Raw genomic sequence first — 20,216 nt, forward strand, 5'->3', positions numbered from 1 at the left:
CGGTGTGCGCACGCGCAGACGCAGTCGGCTGTCCGGGCCAGCGAGGTGAGGCGGCGGCGCACGCGCGGAGGCGAGTGGGGCGCGTTGGTGAGTAACCCGAGCAGCCTCCGGGCTCCTATGTTCGGGTTTCTGCTCCTTCGGGTTTCCCGGCGCAGCCTGGGGGCAGCGGCTGTAGTCAGCGGGGTCGGGGCGGGAGGGAGGTGAGGAGGGTCAGCCCCGGCTGGCGGGGGCGGGGCGGAGGGGCTGCCGCCTCCCGTCCTCTCAGGGCGGCCGCAGGGTCTGAGGCGTCTCGGCCGGGCAGAGGGGGTGGGGCGGGCCTGGGGGCTCGTGCGCGTCGAGCCGCGCTTCAGGCAGGTGGATTTCACCCCCGTGTCTTAGTTGTAAAATAACAGGGTAGAGTTTTCGAAGGCGGGAGGGCAGGCGCCGTCCGGGGCGGGTGACCACGCGGACCGCCCGGGCTGTTCCGCCGGGTCACTCGGGAGGCCCCCGCGCCCCGCCCCCCCTCCTGCGCGGCCCTGGGGTGGCCTTGGCCAGGCGACACTGTGCGTGGTGTGGACAGGGAGGAGCGGCCGGCCGTAAACCTGACACGTGGAAGTAGGCTTGTGTGCGTTTGAAACGTGCTTGGCCTAAGGTTGCCTCTTGCGGGAGGGTCGCGTTGGTTCCGTGGAGCTGTTCACGGCAACGCAGGGTAGCCCGCTCCTCTCTGCTGACGCAGCTCCTTGACGTGCAGCCTTCGCGCGTGCTGTCCACCTGCACGCCCCCTTCCGCATCCTTGCCTGTCCCTCAAGGCCCAGGTACGAGCCACCAGCTGCTCCTCTCCGCCCTGCACCCGCGCGCGCTGCTCGTTCTGCTCTCACGGCGCTAAGCGGTGCCCCTCGGATAGAGGGCTCGCCACGTTGCCACACTCAGCTGCCTCCTGTGCGTCTTTCTGCCGAGAGCAGGGTCTCAGCCCTAGCGCTGGTGACTCTGGGGCCGGGGAGTTCTTTGCTGTGGAGGGTGATTCTCTAAATCGTACGGTATTTACCAGCATCCCTGGCCCCCCTACCCATTAGATGCCAGCGCACCCTCCGCAGAGAACCACTGAGCTGCAGTGGCAGCCACGTGAGGCTTAGCATCAGTTTAATAGCAGTGTAGCACCGCACTTCCCAACTCTTTTCTCCTTTTTTTCTTTTCTGGCTGCGCCAGGCTGCTTTCAGCATCTTATTTCCCCAACCAGATCTTGAACCGGCCCCCGGGCAGTGAAAGCACGGAGTCCTCATAACCAGCGGACTGCGAGGGAATGCCCTTCCCAACTCTTTTGCACTTGAAAATCTCACAGCAGTTTCACAGGCCCACTTAGAAAAATTTTTAAAGATGCTAAAGATATGATAAAGTAGTGACTTAAGTTTAAAAAAATTTACTGTATTACAACTAAAGTTCAGTTAATTTAGAATTTAGTAATGTTTATTATATAAACATTTTAATTTTTCCCACTTGTGATGCTCTCATGAACTCACTCGAATAATGTATGAAACAGTGTATGATTGCTAGCATTTGCAATTCATGTCCCTCCATTGAGCGTCTCTTATCGTAATGCAAAATATATTTTATTCCTATTGTTTGTTTTCTCCCTGCCTCACTAGAATGTAAGCGCCAAGAGGACAGGGACTTGGATTCCCATCACCAAGAATAGTGCTAGTGCAAGGTAGTGCCTTGGTAAATGATTATCAGCTTTAAAAATAAACTTTTATTTTAGGGCCAAATTCATACTAAAATACAGATTGAAATTTAATTGCTTTTTACAGCCACAAAAGTAGGCAGTTTTCTTAAATTGCTCTTTGGAATTCTTTCATTTGAACGAAGTCAACTTTTTTTTTTTTATGGTTTTCATGTGTTATTTCTAAATAATTAGCTAACAGATTTCAAGTTGCAAATTGAAAACCTTTCTCCATCCACAAATGCAGCTATGGAAAGTGTTTAGTACTAATAAATAAAAATTCAGATATTCCTGTCTGTACGAAGGATACACACGTATATGTGTATATATGAATGTATATGGACACACACACACACATAAATTTTTCTTTGTCCTTCAACTCTTCTAGACAATATTGTGGGGCAGCTTGGATCAGGAATTGGTTGTACGCTTCAAATTTCTCAGGAGACATTGGATTTTAATATTTGCCTGATTCTGACTCTTGAAATACAGGACTAAAATGAAGCCTCTTAGTACTTTGCAGATAAGTTTGCTGTGTTCTCAGACTTTCTCAGCTCAGCATTGCACGCACTAATAATTCTCCCTTCTTCTTTTCTTCTTCTGGGACTCCCGCAATGCATATGTTGGGCCACTTGAAGGTGTACCCCATCTCTGCTGATATCTCCATTTTGTTCATACATTGTTTTCTTAATGTCCTCCACATCTTTTAGTTCTTTTAGCATCTTTAAGACAGTTGTTTTGCCATCTGATCTTTTTCAGGGATGGTTTCTGTTGGTTTACTTTTTTCCTTTGAATGGGCCATACATTCCTGTTTCTTTGTATGCCTTGTGATTTTTTTGTGGAAAACGCTGGAAATCAGATTCTCCCCCTTCCCCAGGATTTGCTTTTTTTGTCGTTCTGTTGTTGTTGCTATTACTGTAGGCTGTTTTTGTGCCAAGGATCAGCCTGAGGAAACTTAAGGTCTTTCTAAGCCTACACCTTTTCCTGGGCATGCACAGTGACCTTCTAAATTCCTCCATATATTCAGTTGCTATTTATAATGGTCTAGTCCTTAAATGTGTGGCGCCCAAAAGGGGGAAAAGAGAAAAATGGAAGCAGGGGAGGTGCTGGCACTTTAAATCCCCTCAAAGTTGCCTCTGCTGGAGGGGGGAAGTGCTAACAACAGTATGAGCCTTGCAGTGATGGCTGCCTGACTCTGTCTTTGCCTCCATGATTTGAAGTAGCTGTCAACGATCAGAATAAGATCCCCATTATTTGAAGGGCAGGGTCCTTATTGCCCACCTTGCTCCCACAGGCTGCATACAGGCTGCTCCTGGAGCTGTTGAAATTGTGTGTTCTCAGACTTTATTATGTTTGTCTACTTGGCATCCATTAATTACAGGGCCAAAGTAACGACCCTGTAATTCCTTACATCTTCTCTGCACGTTAGCTCTCATGGGCACGTGAAAGTCATATCACAGATCTCCCAGACCACACATTACAGAATGTGTATTTTCCCTTCCTGCCCACTGTCTTAACAATAAAGACACTGTCCCAGTTCTCTCTCTCTCTGCTTCCTTGTTCCTGCATATGACAGGTTTCATGTGGTCCTTCACGATGTGCTGTGCCTCTCATTTCCTGGGGAACTGTGAATAACAAACTCTTCTTTCAGTGGCATTGACCTCCATATCCTCACTTAGCTGTATAAATTAATCCCTGAGCACAAAACAGGTATTTGTGCACACCTTCCTGAGGCAGGAATGAAGAGTGAGGGATGGGTAGCCACTGCCGAGTTAAGTGCCCAAATTGAATGAAATTAACCAAATTTTAAGTCTTCCCCTGGGAGTTGCAAGCCTTTGAATAGACTCTAGGGATCCAAGATAGTTACATCCGATAGATTTTGCCAGTACAGTTATCTAGGTATGGAGACAGTCTTCCCAGAACCTTCTAATAACCTTTGTACACTCTCTCACCAGTCATTCCCATTGATACCACCTTGATGGTGTCAGCCTTCACAACAGTCTCACCTCTCTGACCACTTTATTTTGAGGCTGTAAAATGATCTGCTATATCTGCATTTTGTCTAAAAGTGATAATAGTGATAACTATTTTATCAAATCTCAAGAAAACATGCTGACAATTATTAAACTTACACTCATTTTAAAGTCATTTGTTAAAGTAATTTAAAAAAATGTGTATCTTAAGTCTGTGAATGTGATACATGTGACAAGTCAGTCAGTCAGTCCTGCTCCAGGCAGACAGCATTCACCATGCTCCATGCAGACAGCATTCATCGTGCTCCATGCAGAGTTTCCTGTCACACTTCATAGTATTCCCTTTAATTACTGATTTCCTGTGCTCCAGTTTCACTCATTCCCTCTTCTGCCAATTCACTTTTTGTAAAGTAGACAGTCATATGAAGGTACTAAACTAAAGGTCTTATTTAGTGGTTACAACAGATACCATATTATTAGTGGTATACTTACAACTTCAGAGAGTACTGAAGGTAATATTTGTGTTCCTGTTGTGTGCCAAGGACTATTAGGCACTTTATAGTAATTCATCTAACTCAGAATAACCCTATTAAGTAGATGTTAATATTTGTCCATTTTATAGATGGGAAAATTGAGGCATAGAGGGGTTAAATACTTGCTCCAAGCTATGCAGTTAGTAAGTGGCAAAGCCATGATTTAAGCCTAGGTAATTTGGCTCCAGAGGCCATGCTCTTAATCCTGTATCATGTTTTTCTGAATGTCTAAGTAATAGCAGAAATGCTTTTTCACAATCAGTATAAAAAATGTTATCAAGTATCTGCTTCAAGTAAGAGTTGTTTATATGATCTAGTCCAATAAAGTATTAGAACATCTACATGTTGAGATGGGTGTGTGCACAAATTACAGATAGTTTACAATGAAAAATTTCAAACATTTAAAACTACAGCCTGTAGTAAGAAGTTTTGTATCATGATACATGACCCTGTACACACATGTGTATTTTTTGCTAAAACATTTCACAAAGCAATACTTACTTCTACTATAAGCCATATACTTTGATACAATTTTTTCTATCTTAAAAAAAATGCTGATGTTGTCCTACTATATTGACTTCATAACTTAAGGGGGATCATTGTATGGTGTGAAAAATATGGATAGAAGAATAGATGAGTTGTTCCATAAGATTTATTCTAAGTTCTTTCACAAAGCTTAGCACCCTGGGGTGGCATCACACTGTTTGGAAGCCATTTCAGGCACTTTTTACTTACATTATCAAGTCCATGGGTCTCTACAGATATGTAATAAACATTTAAAAAATGATGTGTATCCTCACTCCGAGAGGTAACCACTATCTCTAATCTTCAGTTTTTCATTAACTTGCTTTTATCTTCATGTTTCTGAACTTCATTTAAATAGAATTATTTATAGTATATGTATTCTTCTGTAACTTAGTGACTTACGTATTCTTGAGATTCATTCTTGTTAGCATATATATGGCTGTAGTTAATTATTTTTTACTGTTGTGAACTTCCACTTGGAGTAACAAGGGCTAAATTTCCCCTCCCATCTGATATAACTAAAAAACAACAACAAAAAAAACCAGATAAAATATGTGGGAAAAAAATGTATTTGAAAATATTGGACACAGGACTACAAAGGGCAGTGGTCCCTGAAAGAAGGGAACAAACAAAATGAGCCTGATGATTGCCCCATCTACTGCCTGAGAGAGTGTTCAGACTGCTGTGCAGGGAAGGGAAACCCAGACTGAATCCAGAGACCTCTCTGAATTGAGGAAATAGTTCATAGATCCTGGGGAAGCCAAATGGGGCCAGAGTGCAAGGCAGAGTACCGTACCAGAGAAAGAACCCTAGAGAACTGCAGAGGGACCTCCTTGAGAAACTACCTGAGGCTAGAGAAAACAAATACCTGAAAGGATTTGAAGGAACAGAACTCACTCAAGACTGGGAATAGTGACTGTTTCCACCAGCTGTACTGAAAAACCTCATAATTCATGGGGCGTTGGATAAAGTACTTAGAAATACTGATATTTTGCTACAGTGGTGAGCAGTAATTAGTGCTAGACTAACTGCTGTTCTCTCTACTAAGTCTTAAAAGCAAGACCCAAAAAGATAAAATTGTTTCCAAGTAACTTTACTGTGTCCCAGTACAAATCTCAAGAATACTTATATTTATAAATACAAATTTGTTTATAAATATACTTACAGTAGTATAAAAATATCTACCATCCAACAAGTTACAGTTCATAATATCTAGCATTCAATAAAAAAAAATTAACCAACCATGCAAAGAAGCAAGAAAATATAACCCATAATGAGGAGAAAATCAATTGGTTGAAACTGACCCAGAACAGACACAGCTGTTATAACTAGTTGACAAGGACAATGAACAGTTGTAATTGTGTTCTGCACATTCAGAAAGCTAGAGGAAAGACTGAACATGTTAAGTAGAAATATGAAAGAAAGATTGGGTTGGCCAAGTGCCTTTGGGTTTTAAGTAAAAGATACATTTTTCATTTTCACCAAGAACTTTATTGAACAACGTATTCACTGTTTTGTTCCATGACCTTCTGCCATTTTTCAGGCAACTTCATAATTCCAACTTCCCAAAACATCTTATCTTTTTAAGCAAAGAACTGTTCCAGGTGGCTTTTACAGTCTTCCAGGAAACTGAAATTTTTTCCATTAAGAGAATTTTGTAAAGACCAAAACATGGAAATCCAAAGGTGCAATGTCTGGTGAATACGGAGGATGAATTAGAACTTCTCAGCCGGAATTTCCCTGGTAATCCAGTGGTTAAGACTCTGTGCTCCCAATGCAGGGGGCCCGGGTTCGATCCCAGGTCAGGGAACGAGATCCCACATGCATGCTGCAACTAAGGGTCCGCATGCTGCAACTAAGACCTGGTGCAGCCAAATAAATAAATATATATTTTTAAATTAATTTATTTTTGGCTGCATTGGGTCTTCATTGCTGTGCGCAGGCTTTTTCTAGTTGCAGCGAGCAGGGCTTGTCTTCATTGTGGTGCGTGGGCTTCTCATTACAGTGGCTCCTCTTGTTGTAGAGCACAGGCTCTAGGCACGCGGGCTTCAGTAGTTGTGGCACGCGGACTCTAGAGCGAAGGCTCAGTAGTTGTGGCGCACAGGCTTAGTTGCTCCCCGGCATGTGGGATCTTCCTGGACCGGGGCTTGAACCCATGTCCCCTGCATTGGCAGGCAGATTCTTAACCACTGCACCACCAGGGAAGTCCCATAAATAAATGTTAAAAAAAATAATAATAAATAAAGAACTTCCCAGCCAAGCTCTAACGGTTTTTGCCTGATCATCAAAGAAACATGCTGTCTTGCATTATCCTGATGGAAGATTATGCATTTTGTTGGCTAATTCCGGACACTTTTTGGTGAATGCTGCTTTCATTTGGTCTAATTGGGAGCAGAACTTGTTGGAATCAATCGTTTGGTTTTTTCGGAAGGATCTCATGATAGAGGGCTCCCTTCCAATCCCACCATATACACAACATCACCTTCTTTGGATGAAGACTGGCCTTTGGTGTGGTTGGTGGTGGTTCATTTTGCTTGCCCCACGGTCTCTTCCAATAGTACAGTATCCACTTTTCATTGCTCATCAGAAATTTGTTTTAAAAATGGAACGTTTTTATTACATTTAAGTAGAGAATCGCATGTGGAAATACGGTCAAGAAGTTTTTTCCACTTATGTGGAACCCAAACATCAAAGCAGTTAACATAACCAAGCTGTTGCAGATGATTTTCAGCACTTGATGTGGATATTTTGAGTATGTCGGCTATCTCCTGCATGGTATAACGTTGATTGTTCTCAATTAATGTCTCGATTTGATTGCTGTCAACTTCAGCTGGTCTACCCAACCTTGAGCATCGTCCAGTGAGAAATCTCCAGCACAAAACTTTGAAAACCACTTTTGACACGTTCGACCCATCACAGCACCTTCTCCATACACTGCACAAATCTCTTTTTGCTTTTCAGTTGTGTTTTTACCTATAATAAAGCATAATATGCCAAAAATGTTGTTTTTGTTCTTCTGTCTTCAATATTAAAATGGCTACACAAAAATTCACCAATTTTGATAAGTTTTTTTTTATTGGAGTATAATTGCTTTACAACGTTGTTAGTTTCTGCTCTACAACGAAGTGAATCAGCTATATGTATACATAGATCCCCTCCCTCTTGGACCTCCCTCCCACCCTCCCCCATCCTGCCCACCTAGGTCATCATGGAGCACCAAGCTGAGCTCCCTGTGCTATATCGCAGGTTCCCACTAGCTATTTTACACATGGTAGTGTATTTATGTCAAACCTAATCTCCCAATTCATCCCACCCTGCCCTTCCCCATCCCACCCCCACCCCCACCCATCCATTCTCTATGTCTGTGTCTCTGTTCCTGCCCTGGAAATAGGTTCACCTGTACCATTTTTCTAGATTCCACATATATCCGTTAATGTGCGATATTTGTTTTTCTCTTTCTGACTTACTTCACTCTGTATGACAGACTCTAAGTCCTTCCACCTCACTACAAACAGTTCAATTTCGTTTCTTTTTATGGCTGAGTAATATTCCATTGTATATATGTACCACATCTTCTTTATCCATTCATCTGTCGATGGACATTTAGGTTGTTTCCATGTCCTGGCTATTGTAAATAGTGCTGCAATGAACATTGGGGTGCATGTGTCTTTTTGAATTATGGTTTTCTCAGGGTATATGCCCAGTAGTGGGATTGCTGGGTCATATGGTAGTTCTGTTTTTAGTTTGTAAGAAACCTCCATACTGTTCTCCAGAGTGGCTGTATCAATTTACATTCCCAGCAACAGTGCAAGAGGGTTCCCTTTTCTCCACACCCTCTCCAGCATTTATTCTTTGTAGATCTTTTTTATGATGGCCATTCTGACCAGTGTGAGGTGATATCCCATTGTAGTTGTGATTTGCATTTCTCTAGTGATGTTGAGCATCTTTTCATGTGCCTCTTGGCCGTCTGTATGTCATCTTTGGAGAAATGTCTATTTAGGTCTTCTGCCCATGTTTTTGATTGGGTTGTTTGTTTTTTTGATATTGAGCTGCATGAGCTGTTTGTATATTTTGGAGATTAATCCTTTGTCAGTTGCTTCATTTGCAAATATTTTCTCCCATTTTGAGGGTTGTCTTTCTGTGTGCACTTGAGAAGAAAGTGTATTCTGCCGCTTTCTGGTGGAATGTCCTATAAAAATTAAATCTGTCTGGTCTATTGTGTCATTTAAAGCTTGTGTTTCCTTATTTATTTTTTGTCTGGATGATCTGTCCATTGGTGTAAGTGGGGTGTTGAAGTCCCCCACTATTACTGTGTTACTGTTGATTTCCCCTTTTATGGATGTTAGCATTTGCCTTATGTATTGAGGTGCTCCTATGCTGTGTGTATAAATACTTAAAATTGTTACATCTTCTTCTTGGATTGAACCCTTGATCATAATGTAGCGTCCTCCCTTATCTCTTGTCACAGTCTTTATTAGAAAGTCTATTTTATCTGATACGAGTATTGCTACTCCAGCTTTCTTTTGATTTCCATTTGCATGGAATTATCTTTTTTCTATCCCCTCACTTTCAGTCTGTATGTGTCCCTAGGTCTGAAGTGGGTCTGTTTTAGACAGCATATGTATGGGTCTTCTTTTTGCATCCATTCAGCCAATCTGTGTCTTTTGGATGGAGCATTTAATCCATTTACATTCAAGGTAATTATCGATATGTATATTCCTATTACCATTTTCTTGTTTCGGGTGTGTTTTTGTGGGTCTTTTTCTTCTCTTGTGTTTCCTGCCTAGAGAAGTTCCTTTAGCATTTGTTGTAAAGGTGGTTTGGTGGTGCTAAATTCTCTTATTAGCTTTTGCTTGTCTGTAAAACTTTTGAATGAGATCCTTGTTGGGAAGAGTAATCTTGGTTATAGGTTTTTCCCTTTCATCACTTCAAATATGTCCTGCCACTCCTTTCTGGCCTGCAGAGTTTCTGCTGGAAAAATCAGCTGATAACCTTATAGAGATTCCCTTGTATGTTATTTGTTGCTTTTCCCTTGCTGCTTTTAGTAGTTTTTCTTTGAATTTAATTTTTGTTAGTTTGATTAATATGTGTCTTGGTGTGTTTCTCCTAGGGTTTATCCTGTATGGGACTCTGTGCTTCCTGGACTTGGGTGGCTATTTCCTTTCCCATGTTAAGGAAGTTTTCGACTATAATCTCTTCAAATATTTTCTCAGATCCTTTCTCTTTTTCTTCTTCTTCTGGGACCCCTATCATTTGAATGTTAGTGTGTTTAATGTTGTCCCAGAGGTCTCTGAGACTGTCCTCAGTTCTTTTCATTCTTTTTTCTTTATTCTGTTCCTCAGCAGTTATTTCCACCATTCTATCTTCCAGCTCACTTATTCGTTCTTCTGCTTCAGTTATTCTGCTGTTGATTCCTTCTAGTGTATTTTTCATTTCAGTTGTGTTGTTCATCACTGTTTGTTCTTTAGTTCTTCTAGATCTTTGTTAAACATTTCTTGTATTTTCTTAATCTGTACCTCATTTTATTTCTGACGTTTTGGATCATCTTTATTATCACTCTGAATTCTTTTTTAGGTAGGTTGCCTATTTCATCTTCATTTATTTGGTCTTGTAGGTTTTTACCTTGCTCCTTCACCTGTAACATATTTTGTTGTCGTCTCATTTTTTTTTTTTTTTTTGATGGGTGGGGCTGTGTTCCTGTCTTACTGGCTCTTTGGCCTGAGGTGTCCAGCAGTGGAGTTTGCAGGCAGTTGGGTAGAGCCAGGTCTTGGTGCCAAGATGAGGACCTCTGGGAGACCTCACTCTGCTTAATATTCCCTGGAGCCTGAGTTCTCTGTTAGTCCAGCGGTTTGGACTCAGTGCTCCCACCACAGGAGCTCAGGCCCGAACCCCGGCCTGGGAACCAAGATCTCGCAAACAAAAAAAGCTGAACAATAACAAAGAATAAATAAAATTAGAAAAATAAAAAATATATTAGAAAAAATAAAAACATAAATGAAACAACAACAACAAGGTAAAACAGGGACTTCCCTGGTGGTCCAGTGGGTAAGACTCTGTGTTCCCGGGTTTGATCTCTGGTCGGGGAACTAGATCCCACGTGCATGCTGCAACTAGGAGTCCACATTGCTACAACTAAAGATCCTGTATGCTGCAACGAAGACCCCGTGTGCTGCAACTAAGACCCAGCACAGCCCAAACAAACAAACAAATAAATACAAGGTAAAACCACCACAACAGCAAAAATTAAAAAAAAGGCCTTGGCTGTGGGGGGTGGGGCTTAGGCTCAGGACCCTCGCAGCCAGAAAAGGCCCTGAGTGGGCGGGGCAGGCGCAGGGCTTAGGCTCAGCATGGCTGGAGGGGGCCTCGGAGTGCAGAGGATTAGGCCTGGGACTTCAGCAGGCTCCCCAGGGCCCGAGTGGGCGGGGTAAGTGTTGGCCGCATTCCCTTCCGATCCCCCAGGGTCTCTCCCTGTCCCCGCTGATCCCCTCACTGTGGGTGGGCCCCTCCCCTCCCCTCGCCGCCCCTCAGGGGCACCGGTCCCGTCTGGCCTCCACTTTTCCTCCCCCCCCCACCCTCCCTTCCATGCCCCCAGGACCCACGTGGCCGGAGGGGCCTTCAGAGGGCAGAGGGTCAGGCCCAGGACCTCAGCAGGCTCCCCGGGGGCCCGAGTGGGCGGGGGAGATGCTCGCTGTGTTCCCTTCTGATCCTCTGACCCCCCAAGGGTCTCTCCCTCTCTCCATCCCCTCACTGTGAGTGGGCCCCTCCCCCAGCCACCCCTCAGCGATGCTGGTCCTGTCCTGCCTCCACTTCTCCTCCCCTCTCCCTCCCCCCCACGTCCCACCCAGTCACTTGGGAGTTCCTCCCGTCCCCTTAGGTGTCCGAGGTCCCCCACCAGCGCCTGGTAGGTGCCCTAACTGTGAGGAGATGCAAACTCCGCATCAGTTAAGTTTTTTTAAAGTGCATGCTGATATGACAGCTGTCACAAGACAATCTAACAAAACTGTTTCAAATGAAGGTAAAGACATCTAAGTGCTACTAGAGCCATCTTACAGAAAAACCCAAATGAACTTTTTGGCCAACCCAACAAAAGAGACCCAAGTCAAACTTCTAGCCATAAAAACTACAATATCTGAAATAAAAAATACACTGGATGTGATTAACGTAAGATTAGAAACTGAAGAATAAAAAATTACCAAACTTGAAGACCAGAAATGGAAACTAACACAAATGAAATACAATGAAAAAAGTTTTGGTTTTGGTTTTTTTTAAGTGCAGAGAGCATCAGAGAGCTTTGGGACAATTTCAAGTTACCTAATATTCATGTATTTGGATCTCGGAAAAAAGAGAAGGACAGCAGAAAAATATTTGAGAAATGGTGGCCAAAAACTTTTCAAATTTCAGGAAAACTGTAAACCCACAGATCCAAGAAGCTCAGTAAACTCAAAGCATAAGAAACATGAAAACTACACTGAGACACATCATAACCAAATGCTCAAAACCAGTGATAGAAAAATCGTAAAAGCTACCAGGGAAGGAAGACACAAACAAAAAGTAAGAAAACTAAGGGTGACAGCAGATTTTATGTTGGAAATAATGCAGCTAATAGTGGACGAATCTCTTTAGGGTACTGAAGAAAAACTCAACCTAGAATTCCATCGCCCAAAAAAATAAAATCTTTCAAAAAGTAAGGCAATATAAAGACAGTTGTAGACATAAAAGCTGAAAGGATGCATCAGCAGTAGAACTGCACTACAAGAAATGTTAAAAGAAGCCATTCAAGCAGAAGGAAAATGACAACAGATGGAAATATTAATCTGTACAACAAAATGAAGTGCACTGTAAGTGGTTACAAAGTAGGTAAATATATAAGGTTTTTAAATTTAACAGTGTGGTGTGGCGTTTATAACAAATGTAAAAATAAGATGCTGGTCAAACAGTAACACAAAGGATTGGAGGAGAGAAATGGAAGTTACATACAATTATAAAATTTTTATGTAATACAAGAAGTGATACGTTATTTGAATGTATGCTGTGATAAATATATACTGTAGACCTTAAAGCAACCACTTAAATAAAGCTATAGGTAGCAAGCCAACAAAGGAGAAAAGAGTGATATAAAATGTTTGCATTGCTATATAGTATCCCACTGTAGGAATATATAGCAGTACATTGTATAATGTCCAGTGGGTGGACATTTCAGTAATTTTAGTTTTTGCTAGTACACATTTCTACTTTGAACATATTTTACATGTCTATTTATGTGAATTACAGGAGTTTCATATAGTTATATGATCTATATGTATATGTAGATACAGAATTACTGAGTTGAAGCAGGGGTAAGGTCAAAATGTTTTCATCAATTTACATTTCAACAGCAGAATAGGCAATTTCCATTACTCCACATCCCCCAAAACATTTGGTATTATCAGTCTTCTAAATTTTAGTCAATCTGGTAGGTATATAGTGGTGTCTCATTATTATCATAATTTGCATTCTCTCATCCCTTTTATTTTTCATCTCTCTTCCTATACCCCTCCTTTATGACCCTTCACTTATCCTGTCAGTGACACCCAGGAGCCTTAGGTCACCTACAAACAGTGACATTCACACACAAAAAGATCTTATTAAGAGAATCTACTGTGAATTAGCTGCATGTGGCCATTGGGGTACCAGAAGAAAGCAAAACATCTTTATAGTATTTATGGTAAAGATTTCACTCTGCAAGGAATCATACAGGTGTGTTTCCTTTATACAATGCACTTTCAGTTTGGATCCCTGCTGTGAGATAAAATTTTTTTTAATTGTTGTTTGATGGAAAAGAAAAAACAAACATCACTTACACTCATTTCCCTGCAGGTGTGAAATGAGCAACTCTGAAGATGAGGACCTCCCCCAGCTCTCTTCCCATGCCCTTGCAGCTCTGCAGGAATTTTATGCTGAGCAGAAACAGTACACCGGCCTCGGTGGTGATGACAAGTATAACATTGGAATAATAGAAGAGAACTGGGTAAGTTAATGCATTCCACATCCATCAGCAAGTGTTGGTGTGGAGCCTCTTCTGTACCTAGTCCAGTGTTTGTCTGTATCTGACCTGATACCCAAGTTCATCTCACTTGTCACTGCGAAGCTGATAACCTGTTCGGGAGCTAAGACAGAAAGCAGTCCACGAACATTTTAAGACAGTATAAATGCAGATTTTCCTAATTCTGACTCTCAGGCTGCCTGGTGATCAGAGGAGGGGACATTTCAGATAGAAGAACAGCATATCATTATATCCAACACAAACTGTGCTTCCTTCTTGTATACAGATGCATTCTGTTGGTTGTTATGGAGCCCAGCAATCCTTGAGAAAAGGGAAAAATTGATCATTGCAGTAATGGGGTAACTGGACTTAAACATGTAGTAAAAAATAGATGAAAATAGATGAGTTTTTAAGAAGATATTAATAGTTTCTGGGGCACAGTATGTATTTTAATTGTATTTTTATGGTCCAAATAAAAATAGGAATTAAAAAAAGTGAGTTCAGGAAAACTAACCTAACCTGGAATGTAGAAATTTACATTTTTGAAGGAGATAGTTGAGAAATAGATGAGGCTTGAAATTTCTGTCTGTGACTACCCCTTGATAATAGATCTGCCTCTCTTCATCACTTTGCAGCTGGAAGGAGGTGTGTGTGTGTGTGTGTTTAAGCAGTCTTTTACATTTTGTGTCAAGTTTAGATCTCTTAAGTTATATAAAATTTTCCTGTTTACCATCTGTTTGAAACTGGGACAAAAATGTTTCTTTATATTTATTCTAAATGTTCCACTTACTCAGATGCCTCTTTCTCACTGCTTCCCTTCTTTATGTGCTTTTGTCTTTAGCTTGATGCTTTGAATAGTCAATATTAGAAACTTGAAGTACATTATTATTCTTGAGGTGGTTTTTTTCTCTTTTCCTTCTGCTTATTTAACTACTATGTACTTTTTTCTGATTCTAAAAGTAATCTATGGTTGTTGTAGAAAATCTATAAAAACATGAACAAAAAAACACAAGTCATAACTCCACTACCTGAATTAACTATTTGTATATTTTTGACACTTTCTTTTGGTTTGTTTTGTTTATAAAATTAAGGAGATCTCCCAGGAAGTTGGGGGAGGGGGGAAAGACAATGATACAAATTATAGAAAGAAAACATAAAACTAGAGGATAAATCCAGGAAGCTCAATATTCAACTAACTGGAGTTCCAGAAAAATAGAACTGAAAACAAAGAGGGGAGGAAACCTTCAAAGAATGATACTAGAAAATTTCCCAGAACCAAAGACCCTCACTAAGACACATGATTATTATGACTGAAAATTCTGGATATAGGTGACAAAGAAGATTATAGAACCTTCCAGAGAAAAGCATGTCACCTATAGAGTCTCAGGTCTACAAATCACATTGCACTTCTCAGTAGCTTTATTAGAAACTAGAAAAAAGTGGAGCAATTCCTTCAAGATTTAGAGTGAAAATTTGTTCAGCCTAGAATTCTACACCCAGCTGAGTTATCAGTCAAATGTGGGGATAAAATTAAAATGTTTTAGACATGGTAAGTCTCACAACATTTACCTCCTACGCACCACTTCTCAGAAGCTGCAGGATGTTGGGAGAATTAGGGATAGGTTCAAAGAACCCAAGCAAATGAAACAATCATGTATTAACTCTAGGAAAAACAAGAGGTACCATACCAGAAAGAAATGCAATCAGAGTATATTACTTGGCCCAGCAGTGAACACTGATAATTGATATAGTATATATTGATATAGTAGATATAAATTAAAAGGATAAACTTTACGCCAGTTGTAAAATGATTTCACTCATTCCTCTGTCATAGCAGCTGAGCCAGTTTTGGTACACTCCAGAGACCGCCCTGCGCCTTGCAGAGGAAGCCGTGGCAGCTGCTGGGGAAGGTGGCAGGTGAGATCAGTTTCATTTCTCTTTTGCCTTTTAATCTAAAGTAATTTATTTATTTATTAATTATTTTTGGCTGTGTTGGGTCTTCGTTTCTGTGCGAGGGCTCTCTCCAGTTGCGGCGAGCGGGGGCCACTCTTCATCGCGGTGCGCGGGCCTCTCACTATCGCGGCCTCTCTTGTTGCGGAGCACAGGCTCCAGACGCGCAGGCTCAGCAGTTGTGGCTCATGGGCCTAGTTGCTCCGCGGCATGTGGGATCCTCCCAGACCAGGGCTCGAACCCGTGTCCCCTGCATTGGTAGGCAGACTCCCAACCACTGCGCCACCAGGGAAGCCCTAAAGTAATATTTTAAATGTCCTTCCTAGACGAGACGTGGTTGGTAAGAAGGCTGAACTGTAATCTGCAAAACCTGTAGTTCATGATTCACAGAACATGAGGAAGTAAGAACTGCTTCACTATTGAGTCTGGGGACACACACAGAAATCTATTCAGTGTTAGATATCCTATCTCTGTTCCTTATTTTAACATTTTCTACCGTTACTTTTATACCCCTAGAGTTTGCTTTAAAAGAAAAAAATCTTGACCTTTTTGAAGTTTTAAGAATAGATTTTCTTTTTTGTTAATTGGTTTTTACTTCTGTCAAAACTTTGCACACATATAAAGTCAAATGGTCCTAAAAGACTTGTTCAAAAAATAATCCATTGTTAATTTTCCCCTTGTCCACCCCCTCCCCTTTTCAGCTGTCTTTCATTGATTCTCTTGGTATTTACAACCATTTCTAAATAACATGTTTATATTGGCACTTCTTGACTTGTCACTCGTAGACACGACTTGACTTCTCACCTTAAGAGGAGGAGGATTTGGCTCCCTTCACAGTCCACAGCTGCCACGCACCTGTCTGCTTTCTGGCCACTCTCCCAGTAGTTATATCCTTTCTTCTTCTTTTTCTTTTCTTTTTTTTTTAGTGGCTGGACTCTTTGGTAATATTTTGTTGAGGATTTTTGCTTCTATGTTCATGAGTGATATTGGTTTGAAGTTTTCTTTTGTTTCATTCTCTTGGTTTGGGTTTCATATTGGTTAATGGTAGCTTCATAAAATGAGCTGGGAAGTGTTGCCTGTATTTCTATTTCCTGGAAGTGATTGTGTAGAATTGGTGTTAGTTATGTCCTAATTTTGGTTAGAACAGGGTTTATGTTGTTAGGACAACATAGATGTTCTTTACAGCTGAGTCCTTTCCTTTTCTGTACGATGTTTCATCTTCCCTGAAGAAAATAATTCTCTTTATTTTTTTTTAGTATTTCTATATCCATATTACTAATTAACTCTCAAATTCTCCCCAGTGGTGTAAATCTCTTATCAACAAATTCAAACATATTTTTCAGCTCCTTGAAAAAAATGACTTCCAGGGCTTTGCAACCTGTTCCATCTGGACTGGTTGATTTCTGGTTTTGCTGCAGCTCTGGTCTTGGTATTTCCTTCACCATCATGCTGAGGTGTCCTTTTACCTCTCTCTTGTTCCAGACTTCCTGTGTCCAGTACCCCAGTTCTTAGTTTACAGCTTTATCCTGGTTGGGTATATCATTCAGTAGTTTCCATGGGAGGGAAATTTTTGAAACCTTTCATGTCTGAAAATATTTTTATTCTACCCATTCTCTTCATGTGTTAGTTTTGTTGGGTGTTGAATTCCAGGTTTTGAGGGCACTGCTTCATTGACTCCACGTTTCGGTAGTGCTATTGGAAAATACAATGCCATTCTGATTTCTTGTGGGAAACCTGTTTTTTCCCATCCCTGCCCACTGCTAGCTTAGGATTTTCTCTTGATCCCCGGTATTTGATGTGTCTTGGTGTGGAGCTTCCATCTGTTGTACTGGGTGAAAGCCCTTCCATTCTCATAACTCAGGTCCTTCAGTTTGGGAAAATAGTCCTAAATTATTTGATTTCCTTCCCACTTTTTTTTCCGATTCCTCTTTCTGGAATGCCTACTATTTGAATGTTGGACCTATCTACTTTTTTTTCTTTTTTCCATCTTTTGACCTTCTGGGAAAATTCCTCAACTTTATCATCTTTGAAGCTTTCTACTGAGTTTACCATTTCTGCTGTCATGTACTTAGTCATCTACAACTGTAGTTCTTTTTTGGGTCTCTGAATATTTATTATTGTATCTTGTTCATCCTTCTGAGGATATTATAGGATTTTTTTAAAAAGAGTTTTCTCCCTACACAGTCTCTAACGAACTGCACACATGCGTCTTCTGTTTTATCTTGGCCTCTGGTATTAGATGCTTTCCTTGAATGTCTGCTGGCCCCCTGCTGTCTGTCCATATTTAAGGGTGAGGCGCTCTAGGGCTGGAGGTTCTGATACCTGGGCGGGACCTCTCTACTTGGGTGTCTGCCGATGGCTGTTTCCCCGTCAACGCCCAGGGTCAGCATATCCAGGCCTTTCCTTGTGGGCTGGTCAGAGCCCCAGGAAGTCTTCCTGCCTGGAAGTCACGCATCTCGTTGACCTCATCCCAGAAGGCTTATTTCTGAAAGAGGGTTGGGGGTCCCAACATCCAGTGGGTTTAACGTGATCCTTGCCATTTCCACATGGTACCTCACCACTAGCTGTGCCTGTCACCCGCCCTTCAAGCCCCCCCAATCCAGAGAACATCCCTCCAGTTTCCTACCACAGTTGTGGAGGCTTGGGATAGGGAAGAGAATCCTGGGGGTGCATTTCCTCTTGAATAGACCTTTCAAAAACAGTTCTCCTGTTTGTTGCCCCACCTTCACCCCCGCTTCTTGAGTTACCTGGTGGTGCACTTCCTGAGCCGCGGGTACTGTGCTGTCATCCAGGTTCCTTCTTAGCTTTCGTGGCTGCCAGTTTGGGACTTGGCTGTCTTGGGTCTGCTGAATCAGAAACCACCCACCACTTTGCCTGTCAGCTTCCTAAGTATTCTTTTGTCTCCCCCCACGTTGTCTTACTGTTGGAGGTTTATTTCATGTTTTATTCAGCAGGCTTTCATGAAGGAGCAAATCTAAATGAATGTGTTCCCTCTGCCATCTTTAACTGGAAGTCCTAAGGTTTTCTTTTTCTGTCCTTTTTCTTTTATATATGTAGTTTATTACGTTTTTCTTAATGACATGTTTTTACATGTATTTTCTTATTTTTACATATGAGGGCTTTGGAAGCAACTTATTTTTTCTGAAAGGCATCTTCAGTATTTTTAGGAGTTATGTCATAATTTTAAAGATGAGTAATAAGGGTAGCATTTATTGAGTACTTACTGTGTGTCCTGTCTCCTGGTAAGTGCTTTCTGAGGGTCATCTTGTTTAACCCTCATACCTCTGGAGGTAGTTCCTGTTACACTCTCCATCCTAAAGACAGACACTGAGGCCCACGCGGTCACATCACTCGCACAAGGGCCCCAGCTGTGAGCAGCAGGCCGTCCGCTTCCCCTGCCGCTGTCGCCACACCCGGCTCTCGTGCCTTCCTCCACCTAGGACCACTGTCCTTCCGCCGGAAGTACCTCCTCTGGGGTTTTTAGGGAAGGAGGTGCCGCTGTGGTTCAAGTCCTCTGCACCCCCGGCCCAGAGCTCTGGCAGCAGCCGGGCTGGGGTCTGGTCCCCACAGAAGGCGGTCGGGATGCCCCCAGACTTCCTTACGTGCTTCACATGCATTTGGGCCGAGAAGCCTTTGAGCCCAGCGTGGGCACCTAACCAGACGTGTAACACTTCTCCGAAGAAATGCATCTCACAGTTTTAAAGCTGAGTTTAATTTTCTAAATAAGTAGTTTTCTGAATGATTTTATGTGTGTGTGTGTGTGTGTATGTATATATATATATATCGACACATGTAATAAAAATCTAAAAGTGACAAAGGGGATGGAGACAAAAAGTCTCTTTCCCATTGTCTGCAGACAAGCTGTGTATCTCCAAGAGGTCACGGGCGCACCTGGAAGCATAAACCCCACTCCGTGAGAGCGCAGTTTACACTCTCCTCAACTTGACTGTCTTGGAGAGTAATGACAACACAGTATTCCACTGTGATAGACGTACCACAGTCAACTGAGTAATTCAACATTTAAGTTACTTATAGCATTTTTGGCAGTTGGCTTTAAAAGTTAACTACTGGAACACTACCCATTCATAAACTGGAGATGCTTGTAATGAGACAGATTCTTTAATTTACTTATACAAAAAAGCAGCAGAAATTCGAAGTAGTCTGTCTGCACTGAGACCCAGTTTTAATGTATCTTTTTAGAAAACTAAAGTTGTTTAGGCAGTTATTTGGAGTTTTTTCTTCAAGATTATGAATATTACAAAGTAACTTCAAAATATTTAGTTTGAGGCTAAAAAGTATTTGAAATAAATGTTAAGAGACCACCATGAAAATACTAAGGTAAATTCAGGCCATGGGCTTCATAACCCTTGTCCTAATAATGTTTTACTTTTTTTTTTTTTTTACCATGAAAAGCACATTTATCCTTTCATACTTTAAAATTATGAGTTGTAGATTTGTAAACAGTAGATTCCTTAAAAGTGAGGCAGTAGAAAGTTTTCTCTCAAAATGTACTGCTG

The 20,216-nt window shown here is 41.6% G+C and overlaps 1 protein-coding gene across 4 annotated transcripts in view; it reads left to right on the forward strand.

Annotated features, from left to right (window-relative positions):
- The window catches only part of EEF1AKMT1 (EEF1A lysine methyltransferase 1), a 35,212-nt gene continuing 14,996 nt past the window's right edge, over positions 1-20,216 (forward strand). For 3 of the 4 annotated variants that reach the window (XM_061171086.1, XM_061171089.1, XM_061171088.1), the window contains exons 1-3: positions 1-87; positions 13,584-13,734; positions 15,584-15,666. In XM_061171086.1, the coding sequence (XP_061027069.1) occupies positions 13,591-13,734; positions 15,584-15,666 (227 nt within the window). In that variant the 5' untranslated portion in view covers positions 1-87; positions 13,584-13,590. The remainder of the gene's footprint in view (positions 88-13,583; positions 13,735-15,583; positions 15,667-20,216) is intronic. The other variant, XM_061171087.1, reaches the window with a different exon arrangement.

Source organism: Eubalaena glacialis, chromosome 16 (genome assembly GCF_028564815.1).
Source record: "Eubalaena glacialis isolate mEubGla1 chromosome 16, mEubGla1.1.hap2.+ XY, whole genome shotgun sequence".
Taxonomy (NCBI): Eukaryota; Metazoa; Chordata; class Mammalia; order Artiodactyla; family Balaenidae; genus Eubalaena; species Eubalaena glacialis.